This window comes from Patagioenas fasciata, chromosome 5 (genome assembly GCF_037038585.1).
Source record: "Patagioenas fasciata isolate bPatFas1 chromosome 5, bPatFas1.hap1, whole genome shotgun sequence".
In the NCBI taxonomy this organism is placed as follows: domain Eukaryota; kingdom Metazoa; phylum Chordata; class Aves; order Columbiformes; family Columbidae; genus Patagioenas; species Patagioenas fasciata.
The window spans coordinates 37,507,716-37,534,513 of NC_092524.1; the positions used below are offsets into that span (position 1 = coordinate 37,507,716).

The following is a 26,798-nucleotide window of genomic DNA, read 5'->3' on the forward strand; positions in this document are numbered from 1 at the left end:
ATTCCACATAAAAAGCTGATGTTTGAAGAAAAAAGCTGACACAGTTGTTTCTTTAGGAAACACAAAACGGAAAAGATTGCCCAAGAGTTATTTAAGGGGAAGACAGGGGAGCTAAAAATGCTAGAACTCAAGTAACAAAAATGAAGTAATAGATGTTTCAAAAGTCAGTGACAGGAAAAGATCAGGGTGGGGAAGAATACTGTTCGCAAATTCTTCTCTACCAAGTAAGTAACATTAAATAACAACAAAAAACCAAACACAAATGAACAAACAACAACAAAAAAACCCACAAAAAAACCCCAAACAAAAACAACAACAAAGGAAAGAAAAATGGAGGGGAGGAGGGAAGAGGAAACAGCATCTCTTTTGCCCAAACAAGAAGCAGACACATGGGGGAAAACTGCATGCAGCACAACATATTTGGCTTTAACCATCTGAGAGACACATAATCACAAAGCATATCAGCATTCAACATGCAAGTCTTATGCTATGGCTTTCTGTAATACACTTTTTCATAATGCATTAAAAGGGAAGTATAAAATCTTGTAGCTAAATACAAACAAGTAAAAACTTGGTTAGATTAATTTCAATTAAAAAAACCCCACAATGAAATACTGATTTTTTTCATTTTTAACTGTATAAGGATTAAGTAATTTCCAGCAGATACAAGCTATTGTATTACAATCTATATTGTATTAACAGTTTTAAGTAACAGAGGTGGAAAACTGCTAGGGATCATGAAGGAGTGGAAAGGTTCTAAGAAGCATTTCCATAGTGAGTAAGCAGACACAGATGAAGACTGGCAGCAATCAGATTTCTTCCTCTCTTTCCTGTAACCACTTTCTGCAGCCAGATTTCAAGAGGTACTTTAATGGAGACTGGTGGGAGAATACAAAATTACTGACTGTTCCACACTGTCTTCTACCAACAAGTCCAAGGCAACTTTCATACCTGCACTACCATTATTGTTATAAGCAATTTAAAGTACCCTGATTTGGCACTGTTGCCAGAAGCATTCTCCATCCTTCTCTTGCCCTGGTCATTTATTCCTGCCACGCACTTTCTTCACTGCTTCTGCAACTTTGCAGTGATCAACACTAGGAAACTGATGTGAATCAAGAGTAATCTGGAAGAAAGGTTAACCTCAATCCAGAACAATTATCCAACCTTAATCAGTACATCTCTGATTTTAGTCACAAGGCTATCTCACAACTGCTCAAAGTGATTCTGTAGCTATTACACTCCAATGCAAGTTGCAAGGTGGTGTCTGAACGTGTGTGTGACTCTTTGCTTGACCATCAGCAACTGCTGCCACACTCTCATTCACATAATCCTGTAAAGACCAGGAGAAGAAGGGGTCAGGCACTTTACAGCCCAGTTGCTCCTCTACGTTATATACATGGTTTGAGATGAAGCTCCAACTAGCAATATGAGCACCCAGGATTTAAGTCACAAAGTCTGGCACATTTGGCCTCTTTCTGCAGTATCAATGCAATTTAAGTCTTAATTTTTCTTCTTTTTTTTCTTCTTCATGCACATGGAATGATGAACACCAAACATTTAACACAGTTCTAAATAGTTTTCATCCTCTCAAGAAATGTAAATTTTCTTTCTCTAAATTGTTACTTCGAGAGGTTTTGGCCCTCTTCGTATTTAGTAAAGCCCAGTTTATACACTAACAAAACAAACAATTTCCTTTACGTAATAACTGAATACACAAAGGGTGATTCCCCTGGTGATTCCAGAAGATGCAAGGGGATTAACTCTGGTAGAACAGAAAATGGATATTCTGAACATTGCAAAAGGTTTACCCCACAATGTGATAAAATCCTCAATTTTCAAAACATACAACTGAAAACACATCACAATATAAGAATCAATTATAAGCACATGTAAACTGCACGTAGCTTTTAATTTTGATATCATTAATACTAGGTAAATCCTAGTATTTTCAACAGGGCAATAGAGGAATTGAGCACTATCTTGCTGCAGATTAAAACATGGATACAGCCTTTCTGGCCAAACTTCTACACTCATGAAACAACAATTTTACAATGAATTAACACTAAATATTGTAGTCTGACTGTATGATTTTAGAAGTCTGAATGTAAACTTTAATAAGACTCAGCAAGAGTTGAGGGTACTCAGTCTGTATCTTTTTATTGGAAAGGAGTTATAGCAACCTCTATTTGGAAGAAGTTTAACATATACCAAACAAGTGTGATTGGTCTGAAGTGATTCATCAGCTCATCTTCATCATTGATACATCACCAACACTCAAGGAAATGTCACGGCCCCAAAAAAAGTTTTAAAATAGAAAAGTAGCCTTTAAGAACAACCTAGAAAAAAACCCAAACAAACTAATTTTACAGCTGAACTTTGCTTCTACAAACCATTTATTCATTTTAAGGAATAACAAAAACAAACAAAAAAATCAATGAAGTGACTGTATCACTAACTGCTTGTAATGGAGACTCTTTAAAATTTAATTGAGACTAGTAAATTTAGTGGTACAGTGTATTTTCCAAACTGCAGTACTACTGGCATCGTGAACCACTGTTGCTTGTTACCACTTATTTTTTTTTTCAGTCTGTGCTTCTGCATTATTATGCCAAGCACATAAAAGGAAAGGAAATACAAATCTCTCCTCTTCAAAAGAGGAAGAAGAGAAAACAAAACAAAACAAAACATGAAAACCCTTCAAGTTTTGCAGCTATTCATCCTTTAATAAGGATCATTATTTACAGAAGGTTATTCAGTATTTGTTGAGAATGCAAGGAAATACAAAACTCATGAATTTCAAGCTTTAAATACTGGGTTCCAGTACACTGGCACTCAGAAGAAAAACAGTTTCCAGATTACACTCATGCAAGCATTCTGACACAGACAGATGATGCATCTCCATGAGACAAATTAAAGGGCAATGCTCCCTTGAATGGTTATGTGACAGGTGTATGGTACACTATGCATAGCACATAAATGCTACATAGATCTCTCATTTTGTGAGCTCCTTATTAATTGCAAGGTTTTATTCATAGGAGATGTCTAAATAGTCATACATGTAGAGTTCTAACAGTGGTGCAGCATTTGTAGGTCTGCACTATTTTTTTTTTTTTTGTGCGATAACTAAACCTACTCACTAAATCCACTCTGAATCCCTATCCCCTTCTTCTCCTCCAGACGTGGGGCACAATTCTGCTATCTCCTTTGTGTTAACTCAAACCAGTGTGCAACTGTGAGGTGAGCCAGCTGTGCAACTGAAACAGAAAATCCATCATCAAAAAAGATCGTTCTGGCAGACCAGTGCCCCAAATCACCTGCAGTCACGTGCCCCTTGGATCTAAGGCCAAAGATGTGCAGGTGAATGGAAACTATCCTTGCTAATGGTAGCCCCAAATAGTAGTTCATCATTAGAAATGCAGATTTACACAATTTTAAAGACTTACCTAAACTATTCCTTGGGGGAAGAGGGCGAGGGGGAGGGGCAATTTATATACAAAGGGTCGTTTATATATAAATTTATCTTTAATCCAGAGTAAAGTCATAAATGTTGTTCTCTAGTCCATGCACAAATTTTGATTTTAAATAGTTTGCTTCCCTGTTTGTTTTGTTTACTGATTTAGCTCTGTGTCAAATCAGCCTGAAACTGATGACCAGTAGCATAGCCATTTGTTCAACATAAAAATCCATTTGTTCCCACACTGTGCAGTAGGAACAATTAGACAAAATTACCTCTTTGCTTTAAAAGACCCAGAAACCAAGAAAAATTTTCTGTTGCATATGACATATTTCAGTCACTGGAGATCTATTATACACACGCTTCCACCACCAGGTGTGAATCTTAGGAAAGTCTCATTCAGTCAGGATACTGCTACAGCAGTGCTTTTCAGATACAGCAAGTAGTACTTACATTCAGTTGTACATAAAGTTTGGAAAAAAGCAGAAATTAAAACCAAAAAAATCAAGCCATAATTAACTTCACACAACTAGCAGCTGAGAGCCTCACAGCCTTGTTTCAGATATGAAATAAATACTTTTATAATTTTAATTCAAAATTAGCCCTGTAAGTCTATTCAGGTATTTACTCTTGAACCTCATGTTTCAGCTTCCGGAACAGCAGTTACATGGTTAAACCCGATGTCTATTAGAATAAACTTCTGGTGGGAAGTGCTAAGAATTCACCCCGCTGCCTACCAATCTATCCAGAAATCTGTTCTCACTCCTACTTCCTCCTGTCTGTTCCTTTCTGAAACAGCAGTAGGGGGCTGGGAGTTTGCCTTTCTTCTACTGGATCACAGTTGTGTACATGAACTATACCAGACCATATGGCAATTTCTTTCAATTCGTACAAGGCAAAACAAGTTCCCTACCAACCCAACCCAAAGAGATCCAGGTAACAGAGAAAAACCTAGAGATACCAGTGTTCACAGAGACGAGTTGTTAAATTCTGCCAATATATTAAAACGACAAGTAGAAACTAGTGGAGATGTTGCTTCAAGGATAAGAGCAACCCTGCTCACACTCACACAAGGATTTATAGTGCACTCCAGCTTCTCTCTCCACCACACACACAACTAGCCAGCTGCCTATACGCAGCTTTGAGGAGTCTGGAGAAAACAACAAAGACTCAGATGCATTATTCAGCATGCAGGAAGGTTTTGACATAAAGAAAATTACTGTATTGAAGAAAAAACAGAGCCTGTTTAATGAGCAACATGTGCAGAGGATGAGCATACTTGCAGGAGAGTGCAACTCAAGAAGAGAAAGGTTGAAAGCTGAAAAGAAACCTCCGTATCCGCCTGGAAGAAGCAGGCCAACCAGAAATGTAGTGGAGATAGATTTTCCTTTCATGAGGGGAAAACATTAAAGTTCTATTGAACACCAATGTGCAAAAATCCCATGGGAAAACAACCACAAGACACAGCACCTCAGGGACCAACCTTTGGATACATGAAGTCATGTTTAGCTCTTCAGTAAAACTAGGATTGTCTGATCAAAGACACTGGAATAGGATCTTGCTCATTTTCTTTTCTGGAAAGTTAAAGCAGATTTTTACAGAGACTTTCTTTTCAATCTTACAAAATAATCATTGCATTTTACAAGAACTTTTAGCCCAGCAGCCAAGTTCTTGTGTAAAACAGCACAAAACTTTGCCTAAGTTTTAGGGAGCACAACTTACCTGAACATGCAAGGAACTGACTTGACAGGAAATAGCTCCCTCAGCTGGAGTTGCATAATTTTTACTTTTTCCTTTAATTCAACTAGTTGAGTCATTATGCATGTAACTAAATTATATTTGTATAACAACACAGTAATCTAATTTTCTTATTTTAACTTACTGTTCATTTCTATGTTCTGAAGTTCTTTACGAGCACATAGATAGCTTCTTAAGAATAACAAGAAGCAACTATATCAGAGGGAGGAGGAAGCAAACTGCAAGCAGCATAAGGCGTTGCCCACTACTTGCACCAAAGAAACATGAAAAACACCAGAGACAGACAATTGCCAACTAGCTTGAGACATATCCAGGATTAAAACATAACTACAATTAAAAAAAAAAAAATCAAAACTAGACTACGGTTTGCCATTGCAACATTTCTTCTTCAGCTTTAATATTGTACACAATGTGGAGCCAGACATGGGCCATACAGGGTCAGATTGAAAAATATTCTGCCTTTAATTTATAGGTGTTAATGCACCTGCAATCACAGATCCATGACATCTGCAATATTACTACCAGAAGTTTTATTGTAAAGTGTTTCACTCCTCATGTTGAGGTCAAATATTCATTCTTCTCAGTTTAAGAGATTTGAACATTACTCTCTGTCCACACTTCATTAAAAAAAGGACATAAGCAATTACAGAAATAAGGAATGAGGTAGGTAGCCAAGAGATTTTAACAAAAAAATCTCTAAACACTAAACTAAGAACTAAACTAAGAGGAAGCCTGACCGCATCTCTATTTGCCTTAGAGAGAAAAAGTCATCCTTTACTGAAACACTACTCTGGACATGACTAAAAATTGCCACTTCCATAATAACAAAGAAAAACAATTTTCATTGATAAGCAGCTATGAGAAGAAGGCACCTCTGTATTTCTTCGTTCTGCTTTATGTCATATTTGCATGTCATGAAGATTAAACATCCAAAATCACCTTAAAGGTTCAAATGTTAGCGTGAAAAAGTTGAAGGGTTGTAACTCTCCCTCACTTAAACCATACAGTGAACACTGAAAAAACGATGTCAAGGATGCCACTAGACTTCACATTTTCAGCCTTCAGAAGACAGCTGTAAAAACAAACAAATCACAAAAAACCAAACAAACCCAACTTTGAAAGAAGCTTCTAAATCCATGTTTAACAGCAATGAGTTAAATACTAAAAGTTAAGTCTAAAAGTTAAAATACTAAATCTTAGAAGTCCTACAGGGCTCACAGAACCTCTTTAGGAACAAGGTTCTCTAATTCACACCACAATAATTTAAGGTGCAGTTAGTATCGAGCACCATTATTTCTTAAGGGCTTTTCTCAGACAGATTATATGTCAAACAGATTTAACCCCAGAGATGTAACATGATCTTATAATAGTTATGACTAAATTACAAGTTTTAAAGTAGACAGCCATCAAAGTAAGAACAGGCAATCGTGGATCCAGGAAATGTACATTCCCCCATAGTCAGCTAATGGCAACTTTAATAGGATGTGATGGATTTCTCTCCACCAGGAGAAAATACTGCCTGCATTTCTGCTTCAGCAACCCACGCCAGCTGACTAATGGAGTTATATTTTTGTCTCATATGAGGACGGTTACTTGCCCATTCTCTACCAGTTGCAGAATGAAACATTAACAGCAGCTGTGGGGTGAGCAGAAAAGCTGCTCTATTTGGTAGCCAAGATGCAAAGCAAAGGCCTTTCCCTCTGACCAGTGGAGCTCATTTTCTGTCACAGGGTGAAGAACAGACACAGCACAGAACAAGGCCACTTTCAGGGCTTAAAGTAGCTAACTGAGGACACTTCTGAGGAGCAATAAATCTTCATGAGGAGGAAAAGTAAAAGATTCAGAGGAATTAAAAATAGGGTTCCTGGACAGCAAAGAGACCCTGGGAGCTCAAAAGAAGTTGTTGGAAAGAAATACTGGTGGATCAGAACAGGTTTCTTAAAACAACTCTTATCAAATACTATTAAATGTAAAAACTCTTTATCTTGGCATAAAAACAATCCTAATCGGAACAGACCAATCCCAAAGAAACACTTCTGCCACACTACTGAATAATCAGCATATGCCTGCAACTAGAAACATCTTCTAATGCAAGCACTTGGGCTTCAGTCCTGCAAAAATTTAAATATATCACTCTGAGTAGACCTACAGATCTCTGTGGAAGTCTGTAGAGTTTATCACACACATAAAAGCTAACACATAAGTCTTGCAGGATAATTGCTTTTGGCAGAATATAAATAACATTGCTGTAATGTGTTTCAGCATCATGGTATCCTGCCTTAAGAACCAAGCATTCTGGTGAAGCCTGTCATTCTTCATACAAGGAGTGGCAGCTGCATAGCCCACAGAGACATTTAAACTTCTCTTAAACTTCTCTTTGCATTTCCTTTAAAGTTTCGGAATAGTGTTTGGGCATCCTTTAAAAGTAGCAAGAAAGCTAACAAGTGAAGCCGGTAAGAATTGTCTAGAAGTGCTTTCTTACTTGTACCATGGATACCACTGATAGGACTGGAAGCAATTCTTAGACAAACTATCAATCGCTTCCAGCACTTCCAAATAGTACATCAATTAGGCTGTGGAGTTTACTAGGTATTCTTCCAGAACCCAATGCACCGGGTGACAGGGAATAACTCAATATGAGAAGCAGTCTTAATAAAAGACTTTAATGTTCACTTTACTGTGCTTCAATGAAAAGCTTAAAAATCTGCTACAAGAAGAGCTTTCAAATAGTGAAACAGACATCTGACATAATTTTAGAAACTTAATGCTAGTATTTTGCCTAATTGACTTTTAAATGCATACCAAAAACTAGGCCTTAGATTTCTCTCCTTGTCAGTTGTCTTCATCTTTTCAGCATTGTCTTACTGTCTCTATTGCCTTTAACTTCTAGCAAGGATAATCTCGAGCAAAGAAAGGGAACTTGGTAACTGTCAATGCCATTGAGAATTAAAAGAATGGTGTATATCACCTCCTGCAGTCACTACTGCTTCTGCAAGTCCCAGCTGGAACAGCAAATCTGTCTTGGCAGAAGGCCCAGCCCTAATAAGGGGAAAGTAATTAATATATTTTCTAGACATCAGTAGCTCTTACAGCAGGTTTATTTTTGCCCTTCCATCCCCTCTACCCCCTTATTTTCATTTTATACCTGCACCTCTCTAATCCCACCTTGAAAAAACAATACAGTTCCACTGATGATATGTCATCAAGATTTCTATAGCACAGAAAGTACTGGTGCAACAAGAACAGCCCTGCTGTAACTTACTTCTAGGAAATTGTCTACAAGAAGCCCAACAACAGTGACAGCAATGAGAAATAAAAATAAAATACTCAGCAGCTCTCTCAAACCCATGATTTCACATTTACAGTTTGTATTGCTTTGTCCCAAATAACCAGATAGAAATTCCTTGCATTCAGTTGATTTAAATTAAGCACATTTTGGTTTGTGTAAGAAAATGACAGACAGACTTACAGGTAAATGGAACACATTGATACATTTTAAAGTATTTACCTAACTTTTAATCAAGATATCCTTTGTTTGCACCTCAGTCTTATCTAGGGTAAAGAGGAATCTTTAAAGAAAAAAAAAAAAAAAAGCCAGCTTCCAAGTGTTAGTGAGGAAGTCATGACTGAATGGAAACTGAAAAAAAGCAACACAGGTGATCCTCTCCCCACTTCACGAGGCCCCTGTTTAAGGCCAAGTCCCAAGAGCATCAGCAACTCCCAATCCTCTTTTTTCCTTCTGCTAAAACACTACTGTAGCATCAGAAAGCAAGCAAGTGACACTGACATGACCATAAATTCAATGCATTTTGTAACAAAACTGAGTTGCTAAGTTTTTCCCCAGAACGTCATGCTTACTGCTTTTTTCTCATTACATTATTCACATGGTTCTTGTGAGACAAACAGTTTCAAGAAAAGAAATACTCATGCAGTGCACAACGCTCTGAAATACTTTGTTTAGATACTACCACTAATTTCAAGTTCTAACGTGCAAATATGGACAGTAAACTATACCAAAAGATTAACACTGAATAATCTGGCATAGTAATTCGAGTTCGCTTCAACTTCAGAACTCCTGAAAACACAACACTTGTACTGAGAACAGATAAACCATCCAAAATTACATGGCTGCTAAAGTAAAATGAAATCCTATCAGACAACCACATGGTAAAGTTTTCCGAAGAATCAAGAAACAAATAATATATTTCAGCTCAAACTTCCTGATGAGGAAACAGATGCACATGGAATGTAACCAAGCATAGCAAGTGGAAAAGTCAGAGAAAGGATGTCAACAAGATTTTTTGCCAGATCCTTTTATGGCAATTCTTATGTTTTTATGTAAAGCATTAGTATCTTCAGGTAAGAGCAGCATTAATAACCTAAGATAATAAAATATACTACTAAATCATTATTAATTTGTGATGCCCTCGGAACACTTTGTGCAGATATTAATTGCATCTCTGAAGATCTTCAATATCTCAGTTATCAAGTTTCCTGAACACTTTCAAAGGGAGATTTCCCATCTCACAAAAAGGAGAAACTGTAGCTGACCCCTTTTTGTAGTTTCGAAGTAGTTCTGAATCATCATTTGCCTTGTCACAAAAACCTCCCCAAACTATTTCAAACCACAGATCTGCTTTACCATTAAAAAGCAAACAAGTGAGCAGTTAAGTTCAGTGGATTTTAAATAAATCTACTCCCACTCTCCCTCATTAACTGATCTCAACTGTAAATTTGCTTTAGATGCTTTAAGAGATAGCTATTAACTGCATAGAGACAAAGTTATTTTGTGTGTCAAAATGACAGCACCAGTGCTATTTATTTAGTGAAACTGGATTTGTCAGTGTTGGTAAAATGCAGGGTATTAATGGAATTCTTCTTATTTCTATTTTAAATGGCTTGTGTACCTATGCAGCTTTAGCTTATTCTGAAATACTTCAATACTTCACAGGTTGACAGAAAGGATCTGGAGGAAAAAAAAAAAAAAACCAACAAAAAAACCCAACAAAACACACAACAACAACAACAACAAAGTATTTCAATTATGTAAATAGTTTGTCAAAACCCACTAAAACAAACGCACCCATAGCACGTATCAGTTATACCACTACAAAACTTCATTCCATTTGACGGGACATTTCAAAAGAAGTTCAGATTTACATCTCTTAAAAACACCCACAAAATTATGAAGATTTGCTTGTATCCTTTTCTGCACGGTTTTACAAAGGCACTTCAACTTCCAGATCGTCAGAGTTCCAGACAGATAATTTCAGGCCACCTCAAACAGTATTATTAATACTGAATTCAACTTAATTCCTGTGGATCTTGGAACGTCACTTGGTAGCAGCCTCAACCACCAGATTGGGCAACTGCTGCTGCAAGGCTATGTATTCAAATGAATAAACCACACACAAAACATTTTCCTTTGTGAAGGAAATGTTATATAATGGAGTTCAAGAGAATGAAGATAAATGAACAGAAGTTTATCATGAGGAAAAAACAAACCTTCAGAAAATGATAGACAGAAGTAATACATGATCCTCCCAACTTCTGCTGTCAGATATTAGGGCAATATCTGATCGTGCTCTCTATGGAAGTTAAAGGCATACAAATACTGCCTGGCTATTTAAACCTTGAGAATTATCAATGTGATCTTCTTGTGATCTATGAGAATAATGCACCAAGAGAATCTCCTACTTTTTGACCAGCATTGTTATTGCCAAAGGACATACCCCAAAGTCAACCAGAAGCCATTACCGACAAAATTATTTGCTGAGCTATTATAAAATAAGAACTAATTGCAGAGGAAAGCAAAAATAGTCCTTTGGAGAATGGAATTTTCCGGTGTAAATAAAGACAACAGAAGTTGCATTCTATTGAAAACAATTAAGCTGATTTTCTTGGTAAAAAGATAAAAGCTTGAACAGCATCTTTCAATTCAACTGTTAAGACTGCATTTCTGAGGAATCAAATATACCATTTTACTATACAGGGAGGAAAAAACAAACAAACAAAAAAAAAATAACCAGTATTTGTCTCAGACAAGGAACACCAAAGCTGAAAAAAAACCCCCTCTCAACAAATACACCCTAGATCACAGATATTAATGCTGTAACTGGGAAATGACAGTTATGCTTTCTGCACTGTAAAATACCTAAATTACACAAGAAACAAAAAATGTAGAAATCAGATCCTTTCTGCTGTAGTATTTGGATCATCATGCCTTATTTGGGTTGATACACCGATCAAAGCTCATTGTTTGCACCCTCAGCTGGAAGGAACATGAGGACCTTAAAGCTTCCACTTCATCCATTGAGCTTCAGTTGTGGGGATCAAGCTCATGCAGCACAGATTTGCTAAAAGATAGAAAAGCAAATCCTATACCTCCCAGTAGCTGCTCAGGCCTAAAAAATGAGTTGAAATATGATTTGGTAAACTTATTTCCAGTTATTCCACAAGTCTAATCCATACATTTTGATGTTTCTCACAAAAGAAGCTATACAAATAATTGTAGTTCTACTTCAGGAAGATTTATTCACAAACATCAAGAAAGTTGATTTTTCTCTACTGGGGACCTCACTCAACATTGATTTTCAACATTTCTGTTATATTTTCTTTCACTGCTGAAAGGAGAATGATCGTGTAGTCTATGGGAAGCATTCTGTCTGTCTACAGAGAAGGAAACACATGGTTTTATTTGGGTTATGTTTTTCTTGTCCCAGAATGGCAAAAAACAGGCTCCTTGCTAGCGTTGCTCAAGGGTGAAACCTTGGTATTAAGACCTATAAAAGGGTGGTCAGTGGGCCAGTCAAAATGTCTCAAAGAGACACTAACCAGCATCTTAATTTGTGAAGAAGTTTTTCTGGAGACACTGTATAAGAGCACTAATACAGAGAATTACTCAGAAAAGGGCTTCCTAAAATGCTAAACCCAACCCAAAACCTACAAAAATGGGTCTCTCTCTAAAAACCAACACACTTCAAAACACAGAAACATACACCAGTTTCAGCAAAAGTAAAAGAAAAAAAAAGAAAAATACACATAACAACCAACGCAAGAAAACCACAATGGTACAGCAGAGAAGGAAAGAGATGGGAGAAGCTGAAAAGCTCCTCTAATTAGACAGCTAAGCTTATCAGTTTTCCTGTAGTATCCTGAGTATCACAACTTACTCCAGAAAGACAAGAATAAAAGGTCCCCACAGGAAATTACATTATAGTCAACCATGGCACTCTAAATTCATGTCTTGTTCTGCAACAGCTTCCTTGACTAGACCTGATATTCATCCAGAATTCGACCAATAGATGAAGAAGAGCTCATTTTTTCTACTTTGTTTCAGGGAAATGAACACAGACATATTTACTCTTTGCAGGATTTGCACGCAGCCATAACACTGAAATACAAGGTAGTGAATTCCTGCACTGTCAACCTGGGAGTTCAAAGACAAACAAAACTGGTTTTGCATCAGTGACAAACATACACCATGCTTGCGCAAGCATTGCCTTTACACTGTGCAGAGCATCCTAAGTATAAGATGTAAGATAATTAAAAGCATGTGACAAGGCAGTACTACCTCAACTTCTCCTGAAACCATTTCCCAAAAGTCCTCTACACCCGCTGAACAACCTGCAAACAGAGAAGCATCTAATCCCACAACAAGATTCCTTCAACCTGCCTCTAGCCAAGACGCTGGGGTGGAGATATGGCCACAGACTCAATTGCACTGCCCCAGGCAAATGCTTAAGTGATTTCTCCAAATCCTCCATTACCTAACACGGGGTTGTTAACATGCACGATTCTTTTCCATCACCATAGTAACAAAGCACGTACATTTTAAGGTGCATATGGGGGCTTTTCTAGAGGATGTGTCAAGTTGAATACAGCTAAGACAATACAAGATATTTTAAGCAAGACTCGTTCAGTACAAATACAGAAAGCATGAAATTACTGTGCTAGAGATCATCACAGGACTGTTTAAGTAGTGGTTACGCATCCATTAAAAAGTTTTCTGGAGGCTGAAAGCAGCAGAAGATGAAGGAAGACTCAGTCGGGACATTCATGGGCTTCAATGCATAAAACCAGCTGTGTAATAACAGCCTGATTTTAGACACACTAACTTCTTCAGGAACCACAGAGTAGAATGTAGTAAAAAACAAAACAAAACAAAAACAACAACAAAAAAAACACAAAATAACAACAATACACTTTACCTACCATTTGCCAAAAAAAAAAAAGGTAGAAAAAAGATCTAATTAGAAAAACATATTTGCTGATTAAGAAACTACAAGCTACTGGCGTATTCATTTCAATGAGAGCTGCAAGTACTTTGCACTTACATGCCTGAAGTGTAACATTATTCCTGTAAGATACATGAGTGACACCACAGAAACCCAGACTTAATGGTAATCCATATGTTAGGTGCCTCCACAGTAAATATGTTCATACATGCCAACAGCCTAACTGGCACTCTGCCACTAGCATGCCAGACGCACATATCCCATAGTGGCATGACTTCTCGTAACATGTCATCATCACCTTAAAAGAAACAAACCAAAAGCAAGTTCAACATAATAAATGCAGTCTTCCCTCAAATAACTTATCAAACCACACTAGAGAGCTTCCAAACTGGGGGAAAAAGAACTCAAAATCACAACTTTCAGATAAGGATTAAGAAAATCATGCAAACAGAAAAAAAACCATAAGAAACAGCACACTACAAGCCTGGAATAGATTGACAGCAACATTACCAACATCTGAAATATTCCCACAGTTGAAATCTGAAGATTAAAAACCAAAACCAGACTAAACTGCAGAAACAAACAAACGAAACCCTAGCAAACTTGTTAGAACATTGCTTTATTTTTCAGTATTAGTATTTACAGAATTTTAATGCTTATTAAGATGCAGTCTTCAATTACACAACATCATCCATGTGCAATCAGAAGGTACAGTCCCCCTCTCTGGCACAGGATGAACAGCAAGTGAGGTAATAGGCTGAAGAAAAGGAAACGAGCATTTCCTAGTACTAAAGGTTTCAGAGCAGAACGCAGGCAATATGGTTATATTCCTGGCTCTGTCTCATTATCAAACTCATCAAAATTCATACCCCCTGACCACATGGATTATGTTTGAACAAACAATTTATGTTCTTAGGTCTGAAAATTCCCAGGCATTTAATTTTGGAACTTTGCATTCACCTGGCACACTCATTATGCACCACTGGTACCAGTCATCATAATTTATTCTAGTTTTTATTAAAATCTTGCAAAATTGAAGAGACAGCAACCCCAAAAACTTTTTGCATAACATCAGTAGCACAGATCAGTGGTATCTGAACTACAAGTGGAACTTGTGATGAGATACATAATTGCCCCCAAAGAGGGCACAAAGACACTTAAGTTTACCCTACAAGAAAACTTTCTGTCTATTCTTGGTTCTAAAGGGAGCAAAGACCAGTGATTAGCAACAGTAACTAGTGTTTAAAAACATACATGTTTGCTACATAAGGTTAGCCACTCTAAGTAGATTTAAGAAAAAAAAAAAAAATCCCATTTTAAATGTATAGGCCTCAACTCTAAATCCTGAATTAACTTCTTCAGAACTTTCAGAAATGTGTTCCTCTTCAAGGTTCAACATATATTGGTGTCACAGTCGCAGACTTCACATTAAGGCACACTGTACTGGGATCCAAGAGTAAGCACGCCCTACAGGGAAAGAAATACATAGTACTTCATCGTGTTTGAGGGGCTGAAACGTTTCTAGGAAGTTACAGAAAAATGCCTAAATCAGAGCAAGCTCTATACTCCCACCTTCCCCTATGCTTACTTAATCCTTTTAAAAGGTTAAAGAGAGAAATCACTTCTGTCCTCAAGGTTTATACCACTCATGGAGAGCTATATTTTACCAACTCTGGGTTTATTTAGGGAAGGCATCCAGTTTCAGCGATAATTTTTAATAAACCGGACACTAGTTTTCAGTGATTACTTGTTTTATCAATGAAATTCTTGTTTATTCACAGAATTTGACTTCAGTAAAACTGAAATAAATCAGTTTCATTTTTACTTTGACAAACTTCAGTTAGTGTTGCAAAATGTCAGTCCAAGTCAAAGAAAAAGCATAATTGTCAACAGTTGTCAGATCATCTAAGGGAAAACCAATTTATGTGGTACTTGAAAAAAGGACAACTCTTCCATAGACTTTAATGACACCAGCTCTCGCAAACCATTCAAGCCAAACATCAGCTCACAGAATTTCCTTAGGTGTTCTGAACAGGTGAGTGTTTGATTTGCTGTAGCAGAAGTATGGATTACAAGACTTCCTTACATAATGAAAATATCACAAACAGCAGTAGTCAAGATTTTCAAACACAAAAATCTGGAGGGGAGAGGGGTGGGAAAGAAGAAAAAAAAAAAAAAGTCTTTACCACCTCATTTTTTAAAAAGGTTTAGATGTTTCAACAGTACACATTTGGGTAATTCTTATGTAGCACACACGTGAAAAATATTTCCTTTTGAATGGAAATTTGGTATCAGGCAGCAATGCAGAACAGAGCTCCGTAACTGCTAAAGTTTCCATGGCCTATTTTTCCCTGTTTGAATTGAAGTATTTACTGTCATATGACAGCGAGTTCTTAGAGAAAAAATGCTTGTGATCTCCTTGGAGAACTTCATATATATATCAAGATATATATTTATATATATAAATATATATAAATATATTTTACATATATAGCATTTATCATCATTATATTGTGACCTTTTAAATTATTATTACTATTTATTTTCTTCACCTTATTTGGACCATTGGGAATTAGGGTCTGCAACTGTGTGTAGCAAGTGAGCTTTTATTTAATTGGACACATATTTGTAAACAATTTTAGTACTAAGAACACTTAAATGCACATTTGTTGTCCCTCAGCGTATCTAAAGATTTGTTGGTCATTTTTAAAAATTATTTTGTCATAAGTAGGAGAAAAACAGTTAATATAAAGCACCGAATATAAATAAACGAATATATATTCTTTTAACAAAGCGATATCACAAATTATCAGCAAGAACATTGTGCGAAAGACAAGATTGAAAAAGATGTGAAAACACACACTTAAAATGTCTGCTTGCTTCCTGCAAGTAACTGCTGTTGAATACCAGCATAGTCTTAGTGATTGATCCGGTGTAACCTCATTTAGGTGTTCCTGCTCCGGCAGGGGGATTGGACTAGATGATCTTTTGAGGTCCCTTCCAATCCCTAACATTCTGTGATTCCTATTACAGACTTTTCAAGTAGCAAAGATACCGTGTTTACTCTGGTACTATATCCCATGAAATCCACTACCATATACAACATGATACCACTTTACGTATGAGGAAAACCACAGAGAGTAGTGTCAGCCAACAGATTTTGCTAGTGCTTAGACTATGATCTATTAAAGAAAACCTTCTCTTACAGACTACAGAAAAAGTAAGCACAACAAAAGTATGTATTGCTATTGTCTTAAGTCTAAAAATACATGTTAGCACAGCATACCAAAAGAGCATCCAGTCTCCTTCTTTACCTCAAAAAAACCAAGAATTGCTGAATATTATTTCTGCTGAATAACAAGACTAGTTAGAAGATGAACTTATCAAAGTATTAGAAAGTATAAAAAATGTTGCAAATATGTTTACATCTTATTGAATTTTCCTTAGTCGCCATTAATTAAATAAATACTTCACAACTACAAGTGCTTTCAGAAAGAGTAATTAATACTTTCAAGGGTAAGAAAGGAGGAACAAATTTTACATTTTCAGGGTCCATTTAATTTTTGTGTACAACGAGCTCCAGCCATTCAGTAACTATGTAAACTGTGCTAGTTTAAATTTTCTTGCTTTACTGTTGTTGCACATTAGAACAGAGAGGAAAAAGACACAGATAGCTCCTTTTTAATACAACCATAAAGAAACTGGGATCAGCAACATGGCAACTCCCAGCCATCTTTCAAATTCCTTTAAGGAAACTACAACATGTTCCAATCGAGAAAAAACAGTAAGAGGGAGAAAGCAGACATTGAACATTAGAACACCACCATGTAAGACCACATACACTCTATGCTGTATCACAGTTACTTTTTTTGAATCAGGGGAGTAAAAGCCAAAAACCACAGAAGTATTTCCTTTGTCTCCTTTTTAAACTTATGTCAATATACTGAAAAGTATTTTTTGTTTCTGGTGTTTGCCATACCCCATCAAGTCATCACCAATGCATACGACTTCTCTAGATGTACACAAGAATTGGTAAATAACAAACAAAAATGCCAGTGTTTAGCCTGAAAACCACTCAGCTTTAATCCTGTGACTTCTGATCCTGTCAAGAGATATTCCTTTGAAGAAATGTCTCTGCTTTCGAAACATACACTAACAACCTCACTGCCACTTTAACGCTTCAGGAACATTAAATTTTAAGTGAATAAACAAGGGAAACAGTCATCATTTTTTAATTCAAATATTATTGCTAGCTCCAGTTATGCTGAAACATCCAGAAAACATTTTTCTGCAATACCACAGTAATCAAGAATGTTGCTAATGTGAACCTGGTTTTTAAAATTAAAACTAAAAAAACAACGAAACAACAACAAAAAACCAGACTCCCATATTATGTAACATGCAAATTCAGTTTCACCTTCAAAACAGTGTCATGTAACATAAAGCCAAAGAGACAGCAAGAAACAGTTCATAAGACTGGAAATGCTTCCCCAGGACTCTACAAGGAACAATGCACCAAAAAGAAAATACATCAGAATAGCAAGGTTTTCACATTTTAGAAGATATTTTCCTTAAAAAAAAAAAAAAATCTTGCTTCTTTTTACAAATTCCTTATATTAAGAGATGAAGAATTCTCAGGTCTATACACGCTCTAAATAGTAGAAAGAAAATTAGACTGCTGAAAAATGTTAAAATCCTCTCAGAACTAACAACATGAAACTAGTTGGCTTAAATTTTTGTGATATGATTTCGTGTTCATCTTTCAGTATTTGGGCTTGTAATACAAGATGTTCTGAAGCACAAATGGAGTATAAACAGTATTTTCCTAAATATTGAAGTAAGACACAAACATATCAACCAAATATTTTATTTTAAAAATTTAGTTCAGCTTTACTTGTTCAAATCAACACTTCAGGACACTTATAACATCATAATCTAGAAACTGTTAAACACACAGCATTAGTACACACTCACTGTTTCTGTAATTTATAATCTCTTGAATTCAATTATCCAGAAAAATTAGTATAAGATGATCCATATCTATGTAGCAAAACAATTAGCATATGCCAGTCCGAATCTGTAAAAATACAGTAGGTAAAACCAACTCTGAATATAATTTAAAAGCACAAGCATTCCCTGAAATAGAAAGAAGCCACCTGCAATAGAGGGAAAAGTAAACAAGTCAATAAAGCAGTGCTCCTACTTTTCAATAGCAGACACGCAGACTCCATCTTAAGCCTGTCATCATTCATCCCTACTGAATGGGGACTACATAACGTAACAATTACCCTGTTCTACCTAACACTGAAATTCAGTAGCATTTCTAGACTGCAATAAAACCTGCCACCGAAACAGGAATTTGGTACAGTGCTTGATGACCTGTCTGTTTTGATATTATTATGTTGTGTGGCCAGGGAATTGACCCATGAGTCCACAAATCCTAGTAATTTATTCATTTAAAACTGATAGTATTTGTGAACACCACTTTGTGCTCATGTGGACCACAGAGATTGCAAAACACTGAGGGGTAAAAAAAGAAAATTATCTGGAGGTTTAGAAATACTCTACTTTAGCTAATACCTAACTGACAAATACAATAACATCATTATAAGAACAATGTAAAAGTCACCAATGAAGATTTATTCATGGCAATCAGAATTTTATAAGGCTGCCTTCCACATGTTCATGACTGACAAGAAAGCTAGTAGTCCTTAACACAGCTTTTTAATAAAACCTTACCACCACCACTGAGAATTTAACATTATTAACTGAGGTCAAACTCTAAACACTGCAAGTATTTTTATCTTACTCCATAAAATGAACTTTTATAAGCAGAGAATAAGGCTTAATTACCAGAATATTCCCAGTAGCCACAATGATACAAAATGCATTGCAAAGTACCCGTATAGCCCTTATATGTTGAGAGATTTTTTTTAATGAATTCAAGGCCACTGATGTCATCAATTATACCGAAAAAAATAAATACAGTGAACTTCAATAGATGATGAATTTCGGCTGGTATATCTGCTCTACATTCACAAATGGTTTATTTGGAGTTTAAATCATATTTTGTAATCATTTAAAGTGACACGCTTATGCTGTGCGCAAAATCAACCAAAGAGGAACGACGAGCCCGGCCTCACCAAAAATGGTGTTAAAAAGATGCAAAAGAAACCGAGAAATATCTTTCCTATTTTTCTTTTAATATTCTACTAAGCAAAGTAAAAAACAAAAAAAAAAAAAAAACAAACAAAAAAACCAAAACAAAACAAAAAAAACCCAACAACTTTCTTGAGATAAAGCACTGTTTATTGTGCTTTGTAAGGTTATGCATATTTAGCTCTATAACAATACTGAATTAACTCAAACCAAATACTGTATGCAAGCTTTCCTTTCTCATTTTAAGTAAAGCTTAGTAAACGTCCACGTATTCTCTTAGGTTGCATAAACAACCCCACCTCCTCCACTCCATTAATGTATAATTAAGGATCACCTTAGTGCAATCTGTTAAGATAATGAAACAGTGTTTTCATAAGCAGTGAACATCACAATTTTAACACCAGCAACCACAAAACAGTTACATCAAACTAACAGATTTTCTGCTTCAGGGAACCTTCATTACTAAGTTTCATTCAATTTTATTTTTGAAACATTTCAAAATATTGAAAATCAAAGCTAATATACTGGCCTCTAAGCAGTTTATGCAATATTAAAACGTTTCTCCGTTATTCTGATATTTCAGGTCTCTTCAGCACAGCACAGGTTAAGGAGAAATTATGATAGCTAATTTGCTATAGAATTCTCAAAGTAAACTGACAAAAACTGCAGTGCTGATTACTATCAATGTAGTTGTCTTCACTGTTACCTGTACTTCATAATAGGCAGATATCTCATTAGGTATGATTGACTTCCCTCTACACTACATCGATATGTTGCAGATGTTAGACAATATTGTTCAATAAAATATAAATTATCCACAATGGATTAACGTAATCTCTTGAAAACACATTCATAATAACGAATTTGATGTTCTGCATTTTATTTTCAAGTCAGTGTTTCTGGAGGGGAAAATATTTCAACGTTTTCTGAATAAAACTCTTCCCTGCACCAATGTTAGACAGTACAGCAAGAAGGTACTTCTGAACGAATGCTCCTTTATAGGAAAAAGACAAACACAAACCATAAAAACAACTCCTCCCCCATCTTTACAGTAATTTGCCATGCTCGCAGCCATAAGCCCTTTTTCTGCTGCCCTCTCTGATATACCTCCCGGCCTGGCTGCCTCTCCCTTCCCATGCAGGTCTGATCGGCGAGGCAGCTGAATGCAGACACTGTACTGCACTGTGAATGGACAGCCAGGTATTTTATGAATGGAGCTGATCACGTGCTCCCAGCACCTCCCCGAGCTGATATTTCCCACATAACTGTGTCAACAAGCAGCGAACAGCACATATTAATACAGCAGGTCCTGAAGACCTTCCTCCGCCAGCCGCTGGCTGCAGGCTGGTCCTCAGCACAGGAGCAGCAGCTTTAGGCATTCTGCAGGGCAGGTTTTGCCGCAGGTCAGCGGTGGTGACAGCCAAATTTTTTTTGTTATTTTTTTTTTTTTATGAATGGAGATTGTGGTATGCAAATGAGAGCGATTCACAAAAAAAGGAAACATGGCGGCGGCCCCGGCTCTGGCCCCGCGGGCGCCGCAGAGGCTCCTGCCCGGCCCGGCCCGCTCCGCGCTCAGCAACGCGCGGCTTCCCGGTTCCGCTCCCCTGCGCGGCTTCGCATCCACGGCCCCCCGGGATCGAAACGCCGTGTGTTGGGGAGCGCACAGGAAGGTGCGCAGGCTTTGCCCAGAGGAAGGCAGCGACGCGGGCAACCCGCCTTTCCTGCCGGAGGAGCCCCCCGGGCTGGGCTGCTCCGCATCCACCCACCGCTACCTGCAAGTACAATGGGCGCAGCGCTCCCTCCCCATCGCCATGGCCGCGGCCGTCGCCCGCATCATTCATAAAATCAGCCTCAGCAAACGCCGACATCGCACATCCGAACGCTAAAGCTCAGAGGCTGCAGCGATCGACCTTAAACTGCGTGATAATAGAAAAGTTCCAAAATACTTTATATTTGTTTTTCAATGCCATAAAGAACTCGGACGTTTTCTGAGAAATATTTATCTCCTCCGACCCCAAACGTATTTCAAAGACAGATTACATGCTTGGGGATACAGCCGCTCACACACATTCTCCTTTGGATTTCCTCCAAACCAGTCACCTTAAAAATATTAAGAGATCCTTGCATGCCCCCTTCCTCTTTTTTTTTTCTTAAAAAAAAAAAAAAGTCCCAAGTGCTTATTAAAAGGAGAAGAAAAAAAAAAAAGGCTTCAGGGTAGGTTTAAGCTGTATTTACACTGACTGACTCATCCAATTAAAATTCAGGAGCAGTTTCCTGCAGGATGAAGCTCCCACACACTAGTTTCCATGTGAAATATCTACAAGTAATAGGATATTATCGGAGGTGGTACGTGCCGATACCTCTCCGGGCATTGAAATGCCATCCTCCCCCTCCAAGACACCATCGTTACCTGCACCTTTTTCTACTGGGCTTTAACGAAACCACGCTTTTCTGGCCGCTGGCTCGCAGCCCTTCTAAACCAAGCTCCTTCACAAAGAGGCAGCCTCTGGGCTTCCATGTACGCGAGCAGAAATGCGCAGTACGCGCACGGCGAGGCCAGGACACGGACGTGCGCGGGGAGAGGACCCCGCGGGTCGCAGAGCCGGGGGGACGCGCCGAGCCCGATCCCCAGCCCGATCCCGGGGCGCGGTGAGGGGGGAACGGCCGCTTACTCGTTGTTAGAAGTCGCCGTCTCTTCGCTCATTTTCTCCTCACCGCGATCCGACAGGGAGACGGAGCAGCACCGACGCAGCCAGGGCGCAGCCAGAACTCACCAGAAACTTCACCATTGTTACCCCCCCGCCCGGTCCGCCGCCCCCGGCCAGGGCACGGGCAGGGTTAGGAAGTGAGGGAGAGGGAAGGGGAAAAGCGATCTCTATCCTGGAAACACCAAATCCTGTTGTCCGGCGGTGGAGCGTTATTTCCCGCTGTCTTTAGAGATGGATGATGATGAAGGTAGTGGTGGAAACACCAGCAACAAGCACGGATCTTCTGCTCTTCAGCTGCTCCCAGTTAAAGGGGAACAGAGTGGCGGAGACCAGGGAGGGCTCCCCGCCGCAAAAAGCTGCACCGCACCGTCCTCCCGCTGCAGCTCATCTCCTGCTGCAGCCGCCTTCGCTGCTGCCCCCTCCTCCTCCTCCTGCTACTGCTCGGCTGCCTCCCTGCCCGCCCGCCTCTCGCACCCAGCCGGGGCAGGCGGCGGCAGAAATTCCTCCAGACACCAGAGCCGCCACAAGCTGGGGCGGGCGGGGGAAGGGGAAAATGGGCAGAGCGGCTCAGCTGGGTTTTCCCACCCCCTCCAAAGCGACGCCGAGCACTGCGGAGGGAGGACGAGCCGGCCCCAAGGAGAAGGCTGGTGACGGGGGGAGGGAGGCGTTTTAAACCAGCTCGGGGGTGGGAAAGGGAGGGGGAGAACAGAGGAGAGAGAGAGAGGATGCGTCACGGCTGTTTGTGTGCAGAGCGAGCTGAGAGGGAGGAGAAGAGCTGCCAGGCGAGAGAGGAGCCCCCGGCCGCAGCGACAAGGGGGAGAGGAGGGAAAAAGCCCGCGGGGAAGTTCAGCGGCCGCGCTCCCTCCCCCGCCGCCTCCTCACAGGAAAACTGGGCGGAAGCGTTGACTTCAAGCTCCTTCCGCCGCTACAGCTTGATCCAAAGTAGCCACGGGGAAAAGGGAGGAAGGCGGAGAGGGAAGAGCGAGGGGAAGCAGCGATCCCTGACTCCCTCGCCCGCAGCCGGACGGGCCCGCGCCGCCTCCTGGTACTCTGCGCCCGGCGGCTGCCCGGCGCTCGAGTTTCCTGAAAGTAGTTCCCCTCCCCCCGCGGCGGCCTCACGCACTTCCACAGGAGCCTCCGCACACGCACGCACGACGCCGCGGAGGGATACGCGAGCTGGCCCACCGTCGCCCTCCTTCCTGCACGGCGGGCGCGGGGCAGGGAGCCGGGGGAGCTGCTCCCGCCCTGGGGCCCGTCGGCCCCAGCCCGAGACGGTGGCGCAGGGTCGGCGCGGTCGTTGACCCCCGCTCGGCGCGGGGCCGCACAGACCCCCGGGGCTGACGCTGCCGTGGGCCAGGGCAGGCGGCGCAGTGAGAGCGGGCCGCTGGCGGAGAGGGGGCCCGGCTCGGCCCAGCAGCGGTCGGGGGCTCGGGGCGGGCGCGGCCGAGGGACAGCGGGCCTCTGCCTGGGCTTCCGCTGTTTTCCTGCTTTTTTAAGTCGGACTGAGTGTAAACACAAAGTGTGCGCAGCTTCCGGGGGGTGCGGGGAGCTGACGAAGCGGGAGCCCCTGTGTCCCGTTCCCGACAGCTGGCAGCAGTGTCTCCGGCCTGAGCCTGCTGTTGAACTCCGCGTTCAGCTGGAATACGGCGGTGAGGATGGACTGGCGAGCCAAGGGACGACGTCACGTTAACCTGGATCTGCTCTGCTTTACGTGGTGCCATGTGGGGCTGTCACCAGTGCCACCTGGGAGGATGTGGTGCGCGGCTCGCCATTGCCCTTTGAAAGGGGAGCCCTTCTGTAATTAGTTCCTTAACACTGTAAACCTGGGAGCGGTTCTAAGTGGGTGAAGGCATGGGAGGGTGTATGAATCGCTGGCTTGCTCTCTCTCTAAATGCACACTGAAATGGAAGCGTTTGTGCTTGATCCAGGTAAGCAGTGAAACCAAGAAGCTGCAGCAACCAAACCCAAATCGCTTTTCAGGAACTTACATGGTAGACGTGCTGCTTGATCTGATGGAAAAGTGAGGCACTACTGCAAACCCTGTGGACTCTAAAATCATGAGTCAGACCATCAAGTAAATTAGATTATAATAAAATATTATATTGTGGTTTTGTCTGTTGGTTGGATTTTGATTTCTGCCTGCCTGGGTTTTGTGTGCGTGGTTGTCAACTGATACGTCTCATTGTCCGAAATCTGTGGAGTAAAATACTGTGGTGCTGCTCTTAGAGTCAACACTTCCCTGATGCACATTCGTTATCCCTGGCTTTTTGTGTGCTTCCTCACTTTTTCACAGCTGCTCTCCAAAAGCCTTCTCTGTCAGCTGTAATCCCACTTCAGTTTTTCCTGTAACTGTAGGATTTCTTCCCAGCTCTGGTGGTGTCATAGGAACAGCGATGAGCTGTTCTCTCTTCCTGTTTGAAAAAGATGGGGCGAGCTCCCTTGGTGATAATGTCATGTCTTAATTCCCACACTACTGTTGGTTGCTTTTCCCAAGGAAGGGATTGAACGGAACATGGGAAATCAGGAAGAGGGGTTTTCATTGTTTCAGGGGAACCTGGAGTACCTCACATGACTGTAGGCCAGACTACAGACTTGCAGCATCTGTCTGAATGCACATAAGCAGGACTGTATTGCATTTATCAGGGGTATTTGATGAGGAAATTATTTCTTCCTTTTCATCTAAGCTTCAAAGTACAATTTGTCTATGGGTCTTAATGATGTCCAAAGACTTCTCTTGAAGACTTTTTCTGTGTGATTGAAAGCTACAAGAAAATGTTGCTACGAAAAAGCATATACAGTTTCAGTCGGGCTTTTATTTTGGGGGATGGTTGGTTAAAGCATTTTAAATTTAGATATGTTTTTGTATAGCAAGCAAGAAAAGGCACATTTTGTTTCTAGATAGCTTATGTTAATTCCAGTATTCCTATGAACTGAAATTCTATGTTTCTATAAGAGGGTTCTACCATAAGCATAATGGAACAATTACAACAAACTGCTGTCAGGGTCTCTGATGAAGGTTCAGTAAGACGTGTTCAAAGCAGCACAAATCTCAAACCTGCCATAATAATGCTTGCTTCTTTCTCTGGGAGGAAATTTCTAATTATTTTGTTAATTTTTTTTTTTTTTTCCCTAAAGGGTATTGTAAAACATGGATCAGTTTTTCAGGGTGCAACCTCATCCAAATACTAAAAATACATTAGAAACCCACTTTTGTACGATTTTACAACTCGCATGAATCAAATTCAGTATTTGAATCAGAGAGCATCCCCCTCCCAGGTGTTTTGAAACTCTGCTGTGGGAACACATTATTCTACTTGGCAATGAGAATCCTCTCAGGGAACTTCCTATCTTGTGACTGCCAGATATTGTGACTTCCTGCTAATTTAATTCTTGTTTTCTGCTGGTTTCAAATTTGAAATATTTAACATTCTGTAAGCTGGCAGTTTATTAAGATAATTTGATTAATATGATCCTGTACAAGAATGTGGAGGGATCAACTCAGTTTGTCAGATGGTGGTATAGCTCTATTCAGATGCATTTGAAGAAAGAGACATTATTACAACAAAAAGCATTTATTTTTTTAATTATTCCTTAAATATATTTAACGTAAAAATGCTTTTCACCGTGGCGGTTCAAGAAAATGAACTGCTGTGTAATACACCACAAAAAATTCAAATCACTTTGGTCTCCTTAAGGTTTGAATGAGTGTCTTTATTAAGAATAGAATGTGTATTCAGCTGACAACTGAAAATGTGAAAGTCATCCTGCGACTTTCAGTCGTTTGTGTGAGGGAGGCAAAGGGAGCGGGTTTGACCACTTCTTCACCTGGGGTGGCTCTTCAACTTCTGGAACCAGCCTCGTGCTGCCGTGCGGATAGCAGAGGTCTTGCAGACAGTTTTTCTCTCTTCATCCGAATACTATAAAGAGGACAGAAAATCTGTACTGGTCTGTGCCTTGTTTTTGAGATAATGTTTGCTTATGTCTGCCTGGGTTGGAAAGATTGGATAACACAGTCCTGGAATATTTGTGTCCTTTTGCTGAGCATAAAATGCTCAGCAGGGCCTCCCAGGTCGTGCTTGTTTGTTGGTGGTGGGTGTTTTTTGTTTGTTTTGGTTGTGTTTTTTTTTTTCTTTTTTTTTTCTTTTTTTTTTGAGCAGAAAGAAATGATCAGGTGTTTTCAATGCAAATGGCTTGTTTCAGAAGTCTGTGTGAGGTTCGCCTGTGCAAACAAGGCGGAAGCAGGCTGGGCATGGGTAACACCATTCAGAGACCTCAGACAAATGACCACTTCATGTCCCAGGCACTGCATGTTTTGAGGTCTTGCCTTTCTTTGTACATTCTGTGCCTCTTTTCTTTCTCTTGTTACAAACTTTACAATTTAAGTGTTCCAAGTTGAAATCTGGCTTTCCTGCGTGTGATCTGGAAAGGGTAACTCTAAATATGGAAGCCTCTAGTACTCTTCTCTAGAGCTACTGAGTT

The 26,798-nt window shown here is 39.7% G+C and overlaps 1 protein-coding gene across 1 annotated transcript in view; it reads right to left on the reverse strand.

Annotated features, from left to right (window-relative positions):
- Positions 1 to 22,632, reverse strand: part of SPRED1 (sprouty related EVH1 domain containing 1) — a 60,487-nt gene extending 37,855 nt beyond the window's left edge. The window contains exon 1 of the mRNA XM_065839469.2: positions 22,284 to 22,632. Coding sequence (XP_065695541.1) covers positions 22,284 to 22,315 — 32 coding nt within the window. The 5' untranslated portion in view covers positions 22,316 to 22,632. The remainder of the gene's footprint in view (positions 1 to 22,283) is intronic.
- Positions 22,633 to 26,798: the final 4,166 nt, after the last annotated feature.